The sequence below is a fragment of the Carettochelys insculpta genome, chromosome 19 (genome assembly GCF_033958435.1).
Source record: "Carettochelys insculpta isolate YL-2023 chromosome 19, ASM3395843v1, whole genome shotgun sequence".
Lineage (NCBI taxonomy): Eukaryota > Metazoa > Chordata > Testudines > Carettochelyidae > Carettochelys > Carettochelys insculpta.
In genome coordinates, this window is record NC_134155.1 from 10399315 (window position 1) to 10419020 (window position 19706).

The following is a 19706-nucleotide window of genomic DNA, read 5'->3' on the forward strand; positions in this document are numbered from 1 at the left end:
TTACAGGTTTATCAGTGTTGTTTACCTTATTAAGAAGTGGCTGCAGCTTGGTTAGCGCAATAACTGTGGCTTCTATAAGAACTTGGCTGTTGTAATTATCAGGCCCTTTTAAACAGCTCTCAAGTCCCTTTTTGGAAAAATGGGAAAAAAAACAAATTTTTTTTTTTTTTTTAATCAAAACAGGATCTAAAGACCAAAGTTCTAACCAGTTTTGATTTAATTTTGGAAAGCTTAAACTTGTTTTAAGAGGATTCCAAAGTACTGTCTATGAGGATTACAAACCTAGAAGATGTTATATGGTGCATATAAAAAAGTTAAGGTGCCACAATGATATAGGATCAGTGCTGCTATTGTATCAGACACTATTCACCCAATTTTACATATGCAAAATTTGAGTAGAGTAATAATTGCTCAATGGCAATTCATCTTTTTGGTACGGTGGTCACCTGGAGTTCAACACAGCTTTATGATCTTGTTTGGTATAATGATTACCATTACCAAGCTAGTGGCATCGTTTTAAAATATTTCACTTGTATAAATGGGTATGTGCTTCACTCAATTCTTCTTTAGTTACTTTACTTGCTTTTAACATCTGGTAAATATGCAGATGTTACACAGATGAAGCCAAGCACTGAGCTCTTAGATTCACCCTTAATGCAATACTCCATATTCAGTTAGAGATGAATTATCTCTGGATTTTCATTTATGCATCAATTCCTTGTTCTGCATGCTAAAAATGTGTTAGTCATTAAATTTTGCTGAATGCAAACTTTAAGAGGAAAATGATTATATCTCGCAATTAAAGGAACTAGTCTACAAAGTGTCACGTACCTTGCTAAGAATTCGTATTATTTGTTTTATCTGCCCATGTGACACTCGTTTACTGATACAGCCAAAGACAACAAGTGCTCTTGGTTGCAGTGATGGATTATACTGGAATGCAAACCTGGAAGAAAGAGAAGTGAGTTATATTACACAAGTGTGTTTCCATATGCCTATGTAATGAAAAAAAAATCAAGAGCTGCACATCTGTGACACATGCAGTTGTAGGTTATGTTCTATGCATCACAACTTACTTTTGTGCTAGGTCTGTCCACTGGTCCAGCCACTTGCATGTTGGAATATCTCTCATACAAGCCTAAAAAGATATGTAATGTATGTGAGCTTCAGCAAAAGCATCTATTTAAAATGTTCTCAGAGAAGTACCTGTGTGAGTCTCTATCTTTGCAAAACAAAGCAAGCAGTCCTGTAGCATCTTAAAGACTAATAATTTTATTAGGTAATAAGCTTTCTTGGGAAAGCTTTTTGTTGTCTTTCCCATGAAAGCTCATTACCTAATAAATAATAGTTAGTCTTTGAGGTGCTACAGGACTGCTTTCTTATGTTTAAAATAATTATCTACTTTTAATTCTCAGAGATATTTCTTATTTAAGCACTTTGTGCTAAGCTAAGACAGGAAGCCTACATCTTCTTAAGCTGGTTTCCCACATACCAGTATGTGCAATACTACGTTGGGTCTCTGATGGTTTTTATTAGTTTCGTTGTCTTATAAATCATACCTCCATGATCTCCAGCAGTGCTTCAGTGACTGTTTCCAGGGAAGTCAGTGCAAACGTCTCCCTCTCGTAGGAGCCAGGAGAGAATGACCTATCCCGATAACTGGATCGGAATGCTATGACCGCTGCTGATTTCACTTTGCTGATTCCAAACAGCAAATAAAACTTGGGTAGTGAGAATTCTGTTAAGCTGAGTCTCAAAACTTGCTTCGTCTCCTCTGTTAATTAAGGATTTACAAGTTACATTTAATTTATTGAATCACATCCCACATGTCAAAAGTACCCTCAAGACCAGGAGCCTATTTTAAGGTGTAAGCATGTACTAGGAAGTGGGCCACCTTTACATGGGGGTGGGGGGGGGGGGGAGAGGCCCGGGGTGTTGTTCTGCCTATTTTAATACTGTGTACACGCTATTCGCTTGTATTTGTGCCACTAGGTGTGTGACCCAGTGTTCTAATTCTCAAAATTTGTCAGGAGAAATAAATATTTGGAAAACGAGAAGTAGGGTAAGGAAGGAATCTGACTGGGGGAGAGAGTTCCACAAGATCTCTCAGGAGGGCCATGGAACTAAAAGGCTGGAGAACACGTGGTTCAAAAGATAACTGGTATAGTGCTGCTGACTTCTATACTTGTCATTTAAAATCAACTTTCTGAATAGAAGTTGTAACTTCTGAACACTTTTGAATACCTGACCCCTTCATTTTCTGTCTAAATAGAAGCCGAGCTCTTTTGCAAATCTCATCCCTTTTGTGGGTACTCAGCACTTCTGTAAATTTGGCCTTTATGCACACTATACAATCCCTTCATCCACTGGTAAAACAGACACAGCTACTTATATCTCTGGGCTGTTGGGGGGCTTAATACACTCATCTCTCGCTATACGAGCACAATTGGTTCCCAACTTTCTGCTCGCAGGTGAAAACTCATAAGAGGGACAATAAAGTACCATTAGAATACATGTAAAAGTCTCTGATTAGTTCCTAGTGCCCCTAACTTGGCGAAGGAGCGGCAGCATGTGGTGCTGCTTTTGAATGGTAAGTGAATCTTGGGTTTGGCGGGGGGTATTGGAGATGGTTAAAGGCTGGGGGCAGTTTGGGGGCCATGAGCAGGAGGGAGGGTTAAAACCTGGTGGCGACTCATTTCTCCAGTCTGTACCAGCAGTACGTGGGAGGTTGGGGGATTCAGCAGGTCAGGAGGGGTTGGGGACCGGGCTGGGTTGGGTGTTGGCAGCAGGCCAGGGAGTGCATGGGGAGCTGCAGGCTGGGGGAGTGTTGGGAGTGAGCTGGGCTGGGCAGGCTGGGCCAGAGGGTGTGGGAAGAGCTGCAAGCCAGTGGGGGAGGGTGCTTGGGAGTGGGCCAAGCCAGGCCAGAGGGTGCAGGAGGAGCAGTGAGCCAAGGGGGAGGGTGCTGAGAGTGGGCCGAGCCAGGCTGGAGGGTGCGGGAGAGCTGCACAGCATGGCTGGAGATGCCTGATGGCATAGCTGGAGGCACACGCCCATCACGCCAGATGGCAGGAGCCACGCTGATGTGCGCAGCTGGAGGACCGGGCCCTCTGTGAGCCAGCAGGGGGTTCAGGCTGAAGCTGGTTGGGGCCGTGGAGCCAGTGGAGGCCAGGTTGTGGCAGGCTGGAGCCACATTAGCGGGGGCAGTTCACTTGTTTAGTAACAAAGGTAAGTGTGTGTGTCCCTCGTTTAAGTGAGTACTCGTAAGTAAAGTACTCGATTAATGAGGGCTGAGTGTACTTAATCTACGTAATATGTTTTCAGATTCTTGGAAAATGGCTCTCATGTATGCACGTGTTAAGGTTCCTTTAACATGCTTTCATACCTGCGCTTTTGAGATAAGAAACTATGAACATATATTTGCTTATGGGTTTAATTCTCTTTGTTCTCAGAGGACATTTTACCTTGGTATCTTTGAAAAACAGCAAAAGTTATGTAAAATATCCTCTAATATTTAGTTTTGCAAATGTCTTACACAAGCAACATCTTGGTTACCTGGTATACTACCCATCTACTCAACGAAAGAATTTCAAGCAATTAGACATGACATCTTCCCCTTCATTTATCACAAAAATCCTTACTGATAATGTGCCCACATCACCCCACTTCTGAACAAGCTACTCCTTTTAATCATTATTTACAATAAAGACCTGCCCTAAATCAGCTCATGAGTTCTTAACCCAAATCTCTTTCATTCCAGCCATAAACCCTTAAATTAGTCTCTCTCAAAGCTGAAGATCAGCAACACTGCACTTTCAAAACCTCAGAAAAGAAACAAATCCTTAATGTTATAAAAGATTCATCTTTATTGCTCACAAATATTCATAATGAATAGCAGAGATTGATTAAATGACTCACTTTTGTTTCAACTATCGATCTCAGCCACTTTATTACTGCTTTGTATACCACAATCGTTTTCCTACAATTAACAACTGATAGGAAATATTGTCTTCTTTTAAAAGTTCTCCTGACTTATGACCATCACAGATAATAAATTTCTATCACTCCAATGCATTGTAGCAATGGGCCATACTGGCTCAAACCCAAGCAAGCTGTGACCTCACTCATGATCTACAACTGATATAGAATTCACCTTTATTAGTGGTCTGGAAAGACAACACTGTAGTTCAATGTTCCCTTTAATGTTTTGCATCCATGTGCGGAAATAATTTTGTTACATGTACTGAACATGCGGATGTGCACCACCAGTAGAAACACATGCTGCCAGCTGTGAGCACTCTGCTAATCCGCTGAGCGGCACCTGAATCTTTCTTGGGTGGCTGCCCACCTCTGTTGTAGCCCCGTCTATGATTTCACAGAAATGAGCATGGGATAAGGTCGCAGGACCAGCTAATTTGGATATATTTGCTAAAGCTAATTACTGAGTGATCAATGTAATGTAATATTTCTGAAGAACTTACCGCTGAAGTGAAGTTGTGAACAAGTGCACAGAGAATGAATAATATTGATGACCAGGCCATGGGTGGAAGCTCTAAGGGAAAGAGGACCAGTGGCCACCAACAAGGTAACTACATGGAAGAGGTAGGGCAGATGTGCTGCCACATCAAGAGAATTGTTAAAGGACAACATCAGCATGTAACGTGCTAGAATGGCAATGTCATCCCACATCAGGTGTTGTTCTAATGTAGGAGTTGGAGACAGACAAGTCTTGTCTATTATTTTGCACATCCTCCCAATTACCTGAAAGGAAGCAAACATTTTCTTTTATTTAAAGAAAAGTAATGCTCAAAATTTTACTCATACTATGACATTTAAACTTCACAATGATTCTGTTTAGAACAGACATTAAAATTCAAGTGTATCATTGTTTAGACCGGGGCAAGCAACTCCTGGCACAGGTGCCAAGAGCAGCACACGAGACGACTTTCATGGGCACACAAGTTTGGGGCTCAGCCCCACCTCTCCTCCCCCATGCAGCTGGGAGGTTGCTCAAAGCCAGGCTGCTGTGGATTAACAAAAGAGCAGCTAATGCTACCAAACACTACCTAAATGGTAAAGCTCTGCATCTTCATTTATGTATTAATTAAGCTGTTGTAAGTAGGACTTTTGGTGACTTTAAAAAGTATCAGCAGCACTCAGAATGTGTCTAGAGATCAAAAAGGTCAAATTCTGGCACTCCACCTCAGAAAGGCTGCTGACCCTTGGTACTGAAGAGCAGTGTCAAATAACTGATTGAAGCTAAAGTTAAGGTAAGTTAAGGAACGGACACACTCACTTTGCTTGAGACCAATTTCACATTTCCAGAAGCCAGCGCTACAGCTGTGTCTGCCATAACCTCAGCTTTTATGGATCCCAAGCCTCCTGTGGCACTGGTTTTGATGAAACTGTCCAGCACTACATCAAGAAGATCTGTTATCTATTGGAGAAAATAAGTAATCATTTACTTGTTACTGTCAGTCCAACGAAATTCATGTACAGAAGTCTGAATCAGGCAGCCTGCTAGACAAGTGACCATTTAGTTTTATTGCTTGAATGTATATATGTGGTGTAAATCACACCAGCACTTCCAATGATTTTTTATAACAAAGACCATACTTAATTTAACAGAATGTTTACATTATGATACATCTGAATTAAAATGAACCCTATCAAGTTTCATTATAAATGCAAATTAAGTGTGCATACTTCACAGCTGTATAGTTACACCATGAGAACTCAATTTGCATATCATTTTCTAGTTGTCATTTGAATCTAAGATTATAGATAGAGCATTACTTAAAGCAACACAATTTGTCAACTACACAACTGGGACTTCTGAGGTACAGTGAATCTTGTTTTTATTTTTAAAAAGCAAGAAGAGCTCTTATAGTAGACGCAAGGTATTGCTTAAAGCATTAGCCAAACATGGTCTTTGCTATCAATAAAACCGTAACTCATGACGTGTAAAAACATTTTCATACAATCAGCAATGGAAAGAATATTTCTTCTTAACTATCCAGACAAAACAGCCCTAAAGTGCCACTGATAGCATTCAACTGCTGGTTCAAATCCATTGTAATTTTCACCACTTAAGAACTTGAATAAAATCCTCTCTCCATGAAAATCAATGCAAAACTCTCACCAACGTCAAAAAAGGCAGGATTTCACCCCCTCAATTCCACATCCTCCATGTTTGCCTGATAATTACACACCATCACCAGGAACGCTTGCACTGATTTGTCAGCGGATGACAGCGGGAATTGCTGATGCAGTGCATATGCTAAAAGTACATTGACCTAACTATTTCACCTTAAGAACTATGCCTCTTGCACCAAGGTGGCATTACAAGTTCAGAGTAACAGGCAACTTACAGCAGCAAGAGCAATGCTTTAGTGTAGATGCTTACAGAATTAGGTCAACCTAAGTGCTTATTAACCTATAGTACAGACCAAGCCTTCTGCAGCTAGATTGAGGTAAGCTGCTTTGCGTCAACCTAACTCTAATGTAGCCGAGATCAGAGGCTCACAGACTAATACAAGGCGGAACAGACTGAACAAAATAGGTAACATACTTGAAAGACCATTCAAGTTTTAGTGATCCACTGATGCCCACGTGAACATAAGACAAACGTGGGTTAGTGAATTCCAGCCTCTAACTTCACTGGTACTTCAAACAGTAAAGGTGATGAATTTATGCAGTCAAGTACCTGTCCAAGACTCCCCCATATCTTTGCTTGAATGGAAGGATACATCTGTTTCTCATTTATTGTCATTGTTATAAGCTTATCAAGAATAGCTGTGACTCGCTGGCGTTTGGCATCATCATTGTGTTTACAGAATCGCACCAGATTTGACAACCAGGGAGTCATATATTCCAGGCAAAGGTGCTTCAATTCAATACCTGAAATAAAAAATTCACATTGTTGTAACAGAAGGCCGATGACGGCCTCTTCTCTTTGTATGTGTAGAATAATTTGCAAGCACTTTCAATTAATTTTATTGTCCAAAAATAAACATTGGATACCTGGACAAAAAATGGCAGAAGATCAGAACTAGACTTATTGGGCAAAAGGACAAGCTTTACAAAGAAACATATCGTTCTAATGATATCCAAGACAGACAATTTACGGCAGCTGGAATTAAAAAGTGACATTTTAATTCATTCTGAAGAGATGTCAGAGAAACGGGCTCAAAGTGCGTAAACATTTAGAATTTGCGCAGCACTTTTTATCCTTAATGTGCTTTCGAAACCTTAATATTCAATACCCCCCATGAAGTAAATATCATCAATTTTACACATGAGGCAAGAAGGACACCTATATTCCAAGATTGAACGCAGGTTAGAGAGCGCATCAGACCCAAGATTAGAATTTACATTATTAATAACCTAAAGGAAACAAAAAATGTGTGTAGAGGAAAGACCCTGTATATCTTCTGGGTCTGTTTTTCAGACTTACCACCAAAATGGATACTAACATGTAATTTGTGTCTATTTCTCAGGAATTCATGATACTAAATTAATCTCTCCTTAAATATTGCACACCAAGTACTGCTGAACACAATTTTCAGCACGGATGTGAAAGAGCTAATATGAAGTAAGATACTTCTAAACAAGAATTATTGTAAACCACAAACGATTTGTACAATTTGTTTTATATTAATATAAAAAAGGTCTAAAGAATGTTTCAGATGCCATTCTATAAAAAGGAGAGCACTGTTCAAATAATGCTGTGAATGAAGTAATCTTGTCTTTACATTGTTCTCCACACTGCTAGATTCCAGGCTGTATCTTGACACCACTTGTTTCCTGAAACACTTCCCAACCTGCTGATTAGGACACAGATATAATGGATAAATCTGAAAAGCTCCTTCAGTTGCTTTAACCTGCATTTCTAATTGGAGCCTCCTCTGCCGATGGAATGACTCAACAGCAAGATGGCTTATGCTAACTTTAACAGAACTGAAAAGCTTGGACTGTTTGAAGCTCACTGTTAGTGTTAGAGAAAATGAAAGCTACTTACTAGATTTGCTAAATCCAGAAATACACTCTTCCAAAAACTCCAAGGTAAGGTGCGGCTCATTAGCTGCCAGAGTCTTACTAATTGACACAATAAAAAGGGTGTTGTTGGCAGGGATACACAGACCTGAAGTCTCCAGTAACTGACCTTCTATCTTTAAATTAAAGGTACAGGTTAAGGCACACAGAAGATTATAGGCAGCAGACCTGTAAAAAAGCATACATGATGCATTTTAAACTTTTTTCCTACGCATCTAATAAAAACTGTACACAAACAGTTCCACTACAAACACTACAAGAATAGCATTAATGTATTTTAAAATTCAGTCTGTTGCCATGCCAAGAAAATCAGGAATTTATACCCCAAACTTAATTCCTTCCTTCCAGGGACTGCCAGCACCACAGAAAGCTCCTTCTCTCAATAAATCCTCTCTGACAAATTGAAAGAGCATTACTGAAGGGCTCCAGGTCTATTTACTCTTGGATGAAACAGATTAGAATGATATGGAGGGAGTGAGGGAGGGAGGGAGGAAGGAAGGAAGAAAAGAGAAATGGGCTACCAAGCAAAAATCTGATCAATTTTTTTTTAGGTCAATATAAAAACCAATGCGTACATTTGAATTTCAGATATTTTTGAGATTGTGACTAAAACCAGTTCATCCTTGGAAACAATATCTCCTTAAATATTGCACACGTAACGTTAAAATGCTCATATCTTACACAGGTACATTTTACAGAATAATGGTAATAAGGTAACTTTAGAATTCTCCTGTGCATTAAAAGCAATGCAGGAAATAGTCACACACACAGAACAGCAGCCTCTAAAAATTAAACAGTACATACATGTATATTATACTGTGTCTGTATAAGTACACAGAGCTGGCCAGAAACTGGAATTCCCATTTTAAGTTCTGAAATTTCAAAATATATTCTAGTGCAAATTGAACAAAACCTGAACATTTTCCATTTCCTACAGAACAGCAATTCCAAATTCACACAGGCTTTTTTGAAATGTTTGAGCCCCCCTGAAAGTCCTGCATTCTGGAGAGCTAGGAAGCTAGCAATTCCAAGAAGCTGGGAATTTGAAAGACTTGCTTTTGAGGTAGTCCACCTGGCAGTGAGAGCCAGCAACCCTGGGCTTCAAGGCAGCTCTTCCAATGGGCTGCCCTGGATCATAAGCAGCAGTGCTGGCAGCCACCACAGGCCCCAGGGCAAGGTGGGAGAGGGGCCATCTCTGTGCCCTGGAAGGGGCGGGGCCAAGAGCAGGAGGGGTGAGGCCAAGAGTAATAAGCTTTCTGGACCACAGTGCTGTGTCCCCCGCTAGCCATGAACAGCCAGAGCAGTGCTGCTGAGGCACTACAAAGGGGCCCTGAGCTCTGGCTACCAAAGCAGTAGCAGCAGTCAGAGCTCTAGGCTCCTTTGAAAGGCCAGGGTTGGGGGCAATTGCCCCCTTTGTCATCTATCCTGCTCCCCTGTCAGTGGTCCTGACTATAAGCCTAGGGCTTCTAGGCTCCCTCTCAGTTTGGCAGCCAAATTGCAGAGATCCTAGGGAGCATGGAAGTTAGGTCTCATGGGATGCTGAGTCCAAGAAGCTCCTCGACTTAGCTCCGCATCAGCCTGCAAAGCGACTAACCGGGCAAGAAACCAGGTAGGCTTGTGACCGACACCTGCCCAGCAAGCAGGGTTCCATAGGAAACCTACCTGGTACCTGTAAGAATTGGGGCATTCCCATAGAACATGTTGATTCAGGACTCAGCCTCTTCCATAGGAAGAAATGTTCAGTGGAAAATTTGCAGCCAGCTCCAAAATGTATCTTTCTGTTGCTTATTCTGATTTCTAAGAGCAAAAGAGCCAGTAGGTCCCTCAAGACCAAATTCAAGCTTATTTTTAAAAACAAAACCCAAAGAAAGAGGTGCAGGATTTTACAATTAGGGAAGTAAAGTGAACTGGTATGCAAGCAACTATATGAGATTTTGTCTATCAATCCCATCCTTTAAAATTGAAATATTTCTTTTTACTAATGTGAAAAGGTTTTTCAGAATGAAAGTTAAGATCTCCAAAACATTTACATTTGACTTGGCACAATTTACATTTCATTTTTCACCTTAGAGTAGTTGACCTTCTTTTGGGAAACACTAATGTTACTCCTAGATAAATTTAAAGTTTGTGGTGCTTTAGTGAAAAAAATAATTATGTTCTTTGTAAAACACTTACTAATGGGGAAACTTTAGAAATAAATTAGCACACATTTTGGTCAAGATAAGGGTTAAGAGATCTCTACCGTAAACTAGGGTCTGAGCTTCCCAGGTTAAGCAATGCTATATTCAGTAGTGTTCCAGGGACATCCTTAGGGCGGATTTTAGTATGTTGTGGGATGGAGTCTGGTTGTGACAGCTCCCATCGAGTCCGTATGTGAATGATGGACTGAACGATGGCTTCACACTCCTGATGCATGAAGGTGAGTGGTGTGCCTTGGTTGGCAATGGTTAAGGTGAACTGGTTCTCATCAACTAGACATATCTCCTCAATCTCAGAGGCATAGTAAATGTCATTTAGAAACACTGTCTGTCCCAGGACTCTTGTTCGATCTGCTGATGTTACCTGCACAGCGGTAGACCCAACCTTAGAAAGGAAAGAAAAAGTATGATTTAGTAGCTGTAGCTAAGAATATGAAGAATGAACAAGATCTGATATCACCACTTTTTAAAGAGGAGGATGAGTAGCTGAAATCTGAACAACAAATGGATGATATTTACGAGTGTGATGCATGAACTACATTGGCCATGATTTCTCCCTGAGGAATAACAGCATGCAGATTTATAATGCTAATTATACACAGCAATTCAATAGGAAGAACCTTAAATAAGACTTACTTTAATAGAAACTTTGGTGTCTTTGTGGGCAAGTTTGAGAGCATTGTGGAATACTTTCAAATCTTCTTCCAAAGCCAAGGTAGCAGCTGGAAGTTTCTGCTGATCATGTTCAATGTGTTCTGCCAATTTCCCAGGAGAATCTATGAAAATAAGCCTTTTGCTGCCTTTCAGGCCTGTCAAAAGCCTCTCATGGTATTTGGTGTATTCCCTGACCCAAGAGTTGCAGTTGTAAATATAAACTGCTGAGACATTTTCATAAGCGAAGCCTGGGAAAACGACAAACCACTTGGAAAGGAAGTCTGTTTTAAAGCGATTGCTGGGCCCGGCATGAGTGAGGTCCACTACAATCTCATATGGCTTAGCATAGTATGGCTTCAAAGTTAGTAGAACATGGTATATCAATAAATCACCATTGATCTGACCGGTCTTGAACCTAGGGAAGATAAGAAAACAACATTTTTCTATGTTGTTCTGACACTTCCCTGGGTTAGAGTAAGGGGAAAAAAAAAGTTAGCTTGCATGTAATCATATTCTAATCCCAGATATTCCAAAACAATTGTACTGGATCTGCAGAGACAATGCAGGCAATAGGCAAACAGCATCCATTATCGTTAAGCTTCAGCTCATCCACCATATGTATGACAGAATTAAAAGGATGGACACTGAGGATAGCCCCTTTATTTCCAAATGAGTGTCACGGAATTTAATGTCTAACCACACCGCTCCAGGAATAGACAGAGGACCTCTGTTTAAATATCTTAATTGAAGGAAGCATATGCTGAAGAGCAGTTGTATATTAACTGCATGAAAATTTGATTACACATAAATAATGCAGTTTAGATTCTCTCTCTATATAGTGAAGAACTAACATTCTCCCAGCAAGCATTCCTCATCAAACTCCAATTTATTCACTTTTCCACACTTGGGAATTACACTTTTGTTGAGACATAAAAAAGGTAATTTGTAATTGTGAGGTTGCCCTAATTAAGCATCATCAGGCACTTCCACGACAAACCCTCTTTTGAAGGGTTTGTAACTCACAGGTTGCATTTGCTATAGTCTGAAACTTGGCATCCTACTGCCCAACTGGTTGTCTGTAAGAATGGCCAAATCACTAGTATAAGTATGTTTGGTAGGCTCTCTTGAAACATCTGTATCTTTCAGCTAAGGCAAAGCATTTTCTTATTTGTTCAGGTTAAGTAAAGCTGCTCTGCATCTTTGAGGAGGACAGCTACCTTCCAAAACGAATCCAGAAGATTTTTAACATGGTAGGTATTATTTTGTTAGGTATCATTAACCCAAATCATAGTCAAACTCCACAGTAGCATGTGGAAATCTGTGACACTTCTATTTGTCTACAGATCTGTGTGCTGCTATAACCTGGACTCTTCCAGCAAAACAGGAGACTCCGCAAAGACAGAAATCAAACAAATACATGTGACAAAAATAAAACTTTAATATTGATGGCACCAGAGACACCATATTTATATATAATGGTTAGTGGAAATAATCTAGGCATAAACATATACATGGTGGAACAAGCAGAGAGTCTGCCCTAAAGACAGATTTTTTTCCTATTGTGCTTTCTGTCATTCTGAGAGCTAATTTGAGCAAGTTAGTGCTTTCTTCCTCCCTCTAACATGTCATGGTCGAGCTGCAGTGGAAAGGAAGTGTGTCATCTTTGTGGTTTAGTTTTCTAAGTGAGGAAATATAACTAGATATTTTAGTTAGATTCACTTTTTCAAAAAAAAAAAAATCACCATATTCTAGTCCATTTGCTTTATATTAGAGGTCGACTGCATCCCAAGAAAAATATCAAGAAACTGCGTGGCTAAGTAACAGAATAATTGGAAATTTAACTCTTGATTTTGACCACACTTCTGGAAAGGTAGGTCCACACTTGTTTTCTTATAATTTGCTTCTGATTTTGTTAGACTCTGTACGAAGTTATAATTTAAAAAATGCTTTTACAAAACTTCACACAAGTCACTGCAATACCTCTGTCTGACAACTGCGATCAAGAAGTGAGATATTATCTTTTCTCATCCAGCTTAGTTAACTTAAATACCGGAAACCTATTAAATAAAAAATGTTACACTATGCTAAAGGCATTTGTATTTCAGAGTCTTAAGCAAGCATTAAGAGTGTCTGTCACTAGTTAGATCTGTGGTGCCTGTGTGTTGTAGATCTTACTATATACACTGACAGAAGATATATACACCTAAGCACAAAGGGGTAAATTGAAGAGAAAGAGAATGTTTAATTATCAATTCCTTTGCTTTTGTGACTAAGTAAAACAATTAACATTTTGTCAACAAAGTTTATTTTTAACAGTACCATATGGTCTGGAACACTACAATTAACAGTGGGCACCTTGTATGGTCAGTGGAAGTACGTAGAAGTACTGTTGTAACCGTGCAAACATTCAGGTGTTTGGGATACTTGAATTACAATACCAAATGAAACTGTATGGGGCAAACCCCTTCAAAATCACTCAAAATGCCCCAAAAGGGTAGTTCATTCTACTACAGAATAATTTTCATGTTTTACTTCAGCTTTCTTTTTTGACTGTTTTGCCACACAACAAGGCATTCTCTACAAACTGAATTAAACATTGAGATAAAAATCCTCTCTCAGTTGCAGCTCATATGACAAGCTAGTTTTAAGTTTAGTTTGAAGAGAAGGAAGTCTACCTCAAAACTACGTCTTATTTTAAGGTACCTGTGAACTGTAGAGGGGCGGAAAAAAAAACATTTGTGCCCTTTACTTTATCATGTACGAAGCAAGCCTCAAACTGTTTTTTTTGTTTTTTCCAGTAGACATATCAGAAATATACAATAGAGCTATCAATTCCCTCATTTCTGCCTGACCATACCATGCCTGAATATCACAATTCAGCTTCTATATAGATGTCAAAATCCTTCAGCAAGTTCACTTTTCCATAAATATATGATTCAATGCATTAGGTGCTGAGTTACTTTACACATTTAGATTATGACTGAAAGTAAATCGACTCTGTCTAACATGCGCTGAGTGGAACAAAAGCCATTTTGTTCAGAGTGATATTTAAACTATTACTTTTAAAATAAGTACAATTGTGAGAACAGCCATATTTTTAATCATTCAAAGTTTAACATATTATATAATGCTGGAATAAAACTGTAAACTTAACTAATATTAACAATTAAATCAGGAAAACCAGGTAATAACAATGGATGTTCAGAATGTAATTTCAGATATCTTTCTCAAGTATGCAACCCAGCAGAAATTACATCACTGACCCCAAATCAACATAGCATATCAGAGAATTGCAAATACTGCAATCCAAAAAAAAAGCTCATATTAATTTGCATACTTCATTATTATTGTATGTTGCTAAAATGTAAGAGTGCCAGTTAAGTCTGGGTCCCATTTCACTGGAGACTGTAGAACCACATATGGGAAAGGGAGTTAGTCCTTGCTCAAACCATTTGCAAGATTTAAGGCCTTCAGTCTTCCAAAGAGATTTATACAAGTTCAGATGTCAGCAGGGATCAACTCCTTGACAAAGGAGGATCTAGGCTACAAGAGATAGTTGTAAAAGACTGCATATGGTGTAAAAGACGAGAAATATGCAATATCAGAGCCCCCTAAGCATTAAACACCTATATTGACAGCATTAACTTTTTAAGACACCAGCTTTATATCAAGTATACTTGGAGGTTATCCTGTCTTCTTGCCAAATTCTACGGCTCAAGATGAAACACAAATTTGAATACTGTGCAGGTGAATGGAATGGAAACATGCTGTTGGTAATAACATTTTCATGCTCATGTATTTCAATGAAAACATTTTTGACATTTTAGTGAGGCTCTTACTAATAGCTTGGGTAAGAAATACCAGATTACTTTTCCTTACTCACTCCTCCTTCAAGCCCCAAAAGGAAGTCTACTATACTTTAAATCCTCTGTTTTACACTACTATAGAAGTTTCCCTTGTTTATGTAAATCACACTACAGCAATTCAAGCTGTGCTTTCGCATTGTTTGTGTTCCAAACTCAATCCCATTTCAGCAAGATGACTACCTTCAATGTCTGGTTCAAATTTGTCAATGGCAAAGTTAATTAATACTTCCAGCGCTGTTAACAGTCATACTAGATAAAAGATAAAGGGCATAATTCCACTTTAAGAAACCCAAAGAAAGATAAGGAAATCAACAGAAATAATATAAACTTAAAGATATCAGTTTGCTGGAAGTTTACTAAATAAAATGGTTAGCAGCTGCATTCAGTCTTATGGATTAATATTAGTGGATACAGTAACATACTGGTCTGATCTTCAATATCATGTAGAATTTTGTGTGCACATTTAAACAGGATTATTCCATTTTTCCTTCTTTAAAATTACTTCATTATTCATTTTTATTAATATTCCTTAGATTGTTTTCTCCTATGGTGCTAAAAGCAGAAGTTACTGATTCAAAGGTGTAATTTGGTCATCTTTAAGAGAAGGAGCTACAACAGTATCCACTCATTTGCACTCATTCAGTTTGCCATGTTCCCCTCTTCATTTTCTTTTTCAATATTTAGGTTTTTCCCTTAAGTCTAACACTCTAGAGCTACGTCTACACGTGAAGCCGACATCGAAATAGGCTATTTCAATGAATAACGTCTACACGTCCTCCAGGGCTGGCAACGTCGACGTTCAACATCGACGTTGCGCAGCACCACATCGAAATAGGCGCTGCGAGGGAACGTCTACACGCCAAAGCAGCACACATTGAAATAAGGGTGCCAGGCACAGCTGCAGACAGGGTCACAGGGCGGACTCAACAGCAAGCCGCTCCCTTAAAGGGCCCCTCCCAGACACAGTTGCACTAAACAACACAAGATCCACAGAGCCGACAACTGGTTGCAGACCCTGTGCATGCAGCATGGATCCCCAGCTGCAGCAGCAGCAGCCAGAAGCCCTGGGCTAAGGGCTGCTGCACACGGTGACCACAGAGCCCTGCAGGGGCTGGAGAGAGCGTCTCTCAACCCCTCAGCTGATGGCCACCATGGCGGACCCCGCTATTTCGATGTTGCCGGATGCGGATCATCTACATGTGCCCTACTTCGACGTTCAACTTCGAAGTAGGGCGCTATTCCCATCCCCTCATGGGGTTAGCGGCTTCGACGTCTCGCCGCCTAACGGCGATGTTAACATCAAAATAGCGCCCAACACGTGTAGCCATGACGGGCGCTATTTTGAAGTTAGTGCCGCTACTTCGAAGTAGCGTGCATGTGTAGACACGGCTTAGAAATACATTTAATAATTCTGAAGACCAAACACAGAAGTGTGCACTCTTTTGGAATTTAAGATGCTGAACGCTTCACAACGTGTAACTGTAGATAGGATCTGCCTCTCTCTTTGCAGTAACTTGAGTACATGTATTTTGCACAATTAAGATTTCAACAGAGCTCCAATTCAAACCATCATTACAAGAATACATTTACTAAACTAATACTATATTTTTATATTCTTACAGGTACCTGATACGAACATGAAGTTGACAAGGCTCTGTAACTCTCACTTTGCATTCATTGCTGCGACCATTTTTGCACTGTCCTGCCAAATAAGAGGAAACTACACTGACCCTCTCTGGTTTAAAAATGGGGGCTACTTGGACCCCATTAACCAAAATGAGAGTGAAAACCAGAGTACCACAGAGGGCAGCAGAAATCTTACTGCACAAGACACAGATTGGAATGACGAGTCAACAGCTATTTCTGAAAGGCCAACAGTCACCTTTCAATATTCAACATTTGCTCAGAAACCTTCAATATCTTCTTCCGGCTTTGATCTTACTTCGGCCGTGCAAGACCCTTTGACTACTACCAAGACCCTGACCACTGAAATTTGTGAAGAGAAGAATAAATCCCTGATACTAATTTGCTTCATCATAATAGCAGTGCTCGTTCTTCTTTGCACCTTTCTACTTCTGTCAACTGTGGTGATGGCAAATAAGGTATCATATCTCAAAAGATCTAAACAAGGCAAGCGCGTACCCAGGAGTAATGGCGATTTTCTGGCTACCAGTAGTTTATGGCCAGCTGGATCAGATACACAGCAGAAGAAATCTAAAGCGCTAACAGGAACTGACTTGATGATGCAAGATCTGATATTAGAAGCAGCTATCGCCGCTCAGAGGAAGAATGAAGCTGAAACAAATGAGCAACTCACTAGCAGAAGTGCTAATGATCAGAAAAATCAAGAAGCAACGTTAAAACCATGTGACCGCGCCTTAACTAATTTTATAGTTGAGATTTAAGCCAAACTCAAATTCCTGACTGAGATGATAACGCAGACTTGACGTAATCTTTTAGTACCACACATGAGAACCAGGTTTTCATCATGGATTTGGTTTTCCACTGCATGATAGTGGGAATGATATGCTGCAGCACACAGCACATTAGAAAAGAGTGCCGCAAACTGGTGTGCAATCAACCTTTCACATATTTAAAACAGTATGCTGGAATGCTTTAAAAGGATACCTATCCATTACCGATTTGAAAGGAAATGATAGGGCTGTGAAAGAAACCCCACAAAGGCCATGGGAGAGGGATCAATATCCTAATAAGTGCAGAATCTGTAGAGTGCTATTTATGGGTATACAAGGATTGTGCTTTTAAAATGAAGCTGATTTCTCCTTGATGTTAACAGCAAACTACAAACCAGGAGTTTAGACCAATGTTTCTTAAGCTTTTTGACACTACAGAACACCAAACAAAAATATTTTTAATACAAAACACCTATGAAAATATTCTTCAGAAAAAACTTTTTCAGACCAAAAAAACCACACCCCCCCCCCAAGCAGCAACATATACAACAAGAACAAAATGAAGTAATTTAAACATGTATCATAGCATAGAAGTAATAACATTGTATCTGGTTTTAACACCACGAACTACATACCATCAGTGTATTTTTCTCAAAGGTGGTGGCACATCTGTGAGTAGTTTATGGAACACCAGTGTTCCATGGAATACAGTTTAAGAAACACTGGGTTAGACTATCACATTCTCATATTGCAAACAAAATGCTCAAGAGCTCCAAAGCACATTTTTGTGCTTCCAAGGCTCCCAGATTGTGGTCTGTTGACCACTGAAGGTATGCTGACAGCTGGCTGATCACATGATGCTAACTCCTCCTCCTTGCCATCTGCTAAATCATATCAAGAAACAGCTAAAAATAACATGCACACAACTGTTGTAGTAGTTAGATGCTGCACAATGATAAATGGGAGGAAACTGCTAAAAATGGGGAAGTGTTCCCTCAGACTAAGCCTGCATTAAGATGTACTTCGGACTGAAGAAATTTGACCACATATAATTACATGTAGTGAGTGTTAACCTCTAAAACCTAGAATTCTGAGTTACTCATGCTGGCATTTGTGTGGTTGCAACTAACTTTAAAGCAAATAAACTGTACAGCCAAGATACGATTTCTGCTCTTGTTCTTTCAAAACCCATCGTCAAGCCTCATTTGCTTTTCAACTAATTTGAGATCTTCTTGCTGAGCTAAGTTTGTCCAAAAATACATAAAACTTGTTTTACATGTAACATGGCTGGAATAAAACTCTTTCATTTGGTAACACCAATAAAAACATACAATCGATTTTGAAACAATCTGACTACTATATAATTGTATGTAAAAGATCGGGGTTTCTAATGTAAATGAAACACTTGTAGACTCTCCAGAACATTTACTAGGTGAAAAATCGTGTCACACTCTGGAGAGTGAAAAAGAATACACAACAGTTTTTGTTATGAATTTGTCTATCAGTGCAAACTAAATTTTAAGACTTTCACCTAGTTGACTTTACCCAGAAGATTAATACAATGACACGCACTAAGAACCACCTACCAAGAACTGCTCTAATGTGAAACCATTATTACAAAGCACCCCTGAAGTTTTTTTTGGGTACCATATCAACTTTTAGCTCCTCTAAGCTGGTCTTATAAAGGGGATGTTTGTAATTGGTTTCAATACAATGAAGAGTCATTACCCTGAGGAAACTGAAGAGGCTCATTTGTGAACATTATTTCTACACTTAAGTGCAGACAAGTCAGTGAGTTCTTGGTATCTTGAAAAAACAAACTAGATATTTCGACGTTTCCTGTGTGGTTCTGCACATTAGCAGTCTACAACTACAAAACTCTACTATTGTGTTAGCAGGGCACTCAGCTTGTAAAACTGAAGGTAGTCACCGGGTGTAATAACTCAACATTTGTATTTACCAAGTTACTCATGATGTCACTAATCATAACTTGCATACAGATACGTGATAAAACATTTCAGTCATACCTTCAAAATGTGCGCTCACAACTGATTAAAGTTATTTTCAGCAAAGGCAAATTCTCCAGTTCTGAAAATGACTGATACGCTCACTTGGCCTTTAGTCCAAGAAGCAACACACACAAAATCGTACTTCCTGAAAACTAATTATTTGGCCTTTCCAAACTTCCCACATATTTCCTAGCTATAATGTGAAAATTTTGATGCAACAAAATGTTAATTTTCAAAAGCTTATAAAAATACAGCACCAAAAAAGCACCAAACTGATGCTCTTTCACCGAAAGTGAAATTCTTCGATAAAGGAAGCCTGCCCTATTGCAGCATATGAATATTGCTATCTTGCTGCCTCTGTTCAGTCAGACGCAAGAGTCAGGGCTGCAAGAAGTCTGACGTTTTATGCCTGGGAAATGGTTGTTGCTCCTCAGGTTAGGATGAGGAAGGGTGTAGACTGGGGTACTTCCCTTGTTGTCAGGGAACTGAAAGATTCAAAGGCTATTTGTTTCC

At 39.5% G+C, this 19706-nt stretch overlaps 2 protein-coding genes across 11 annotated transcripts in view; one reads left to right on the forward strand and one right to left on the reverse strand.

The window, feature by feature from the left end:
- NF1 (neurofibromin 1) overlaps positions 1–19706 on the reverse strand; it is a 199297-nt gene that overhangs the window by 40299 nt on the left and 139292 nt on the right. For 9 of the 10 annotated variants that reach the window (XM_075013308.1, XM_075013307.1, XM_075013305.1 and 6 more), the window contains 10 exons: positions 10887–11319; positions 10295–10635; positions 8018–8220; positions 6704–6897; positions 5294–5434; positions 4479–4758; positions 1560–1774; positions 1077–1138; positions 832–946; positions 26–127 (listed from right to left, as the gene is read on the reverse strand). In XM_075013308.1, coding sequence (XP_074869409.1) covers positions 26–127; positions 832–946; positions 1077–1138; positions 1560–1774; positions 4479–4758; positions 5294–5434; positions 6704–6897; positions 8018–8220; positions 10295–10635; positions 10887–11319 — 2086 coding nt within the window. The remainder of the gene's footprint in view (positions 1–25; positions 128–831; positions 947–1076; positions 1139–1559; positions 1775–4478; positions 4759–5293; positions 5435–6703; positions 6898–8017; positions 8221–10294; positions 10636–10886; positions 11320–19706) is intronic. The other variant, XM_075013310.1, reaches the window with a different exon arrangement.
- On the forward strand, positions 16408–17659 carry EVI2A (ecotropic viral integration site 2A). The gene has a single exon (XM_075014015.1). The coding sequence runs from the start codon at positions 16408–16410 to the stop codon at positions 17173–17175; it is 768 nt and encodes a 255-aa protein (XP_074870116.1). The 3' UTR covers positions 17176–17659.

What these genes read in the sequence shown, in the direction of transcription:
- EVI2A (XM_075014015.1), top strand. Translation starts at nt 16,408, where the DNA reads ATGAAGTTGACAAGGCTCTGTAACTCTCACTTTGCATTCATTGCTGCG.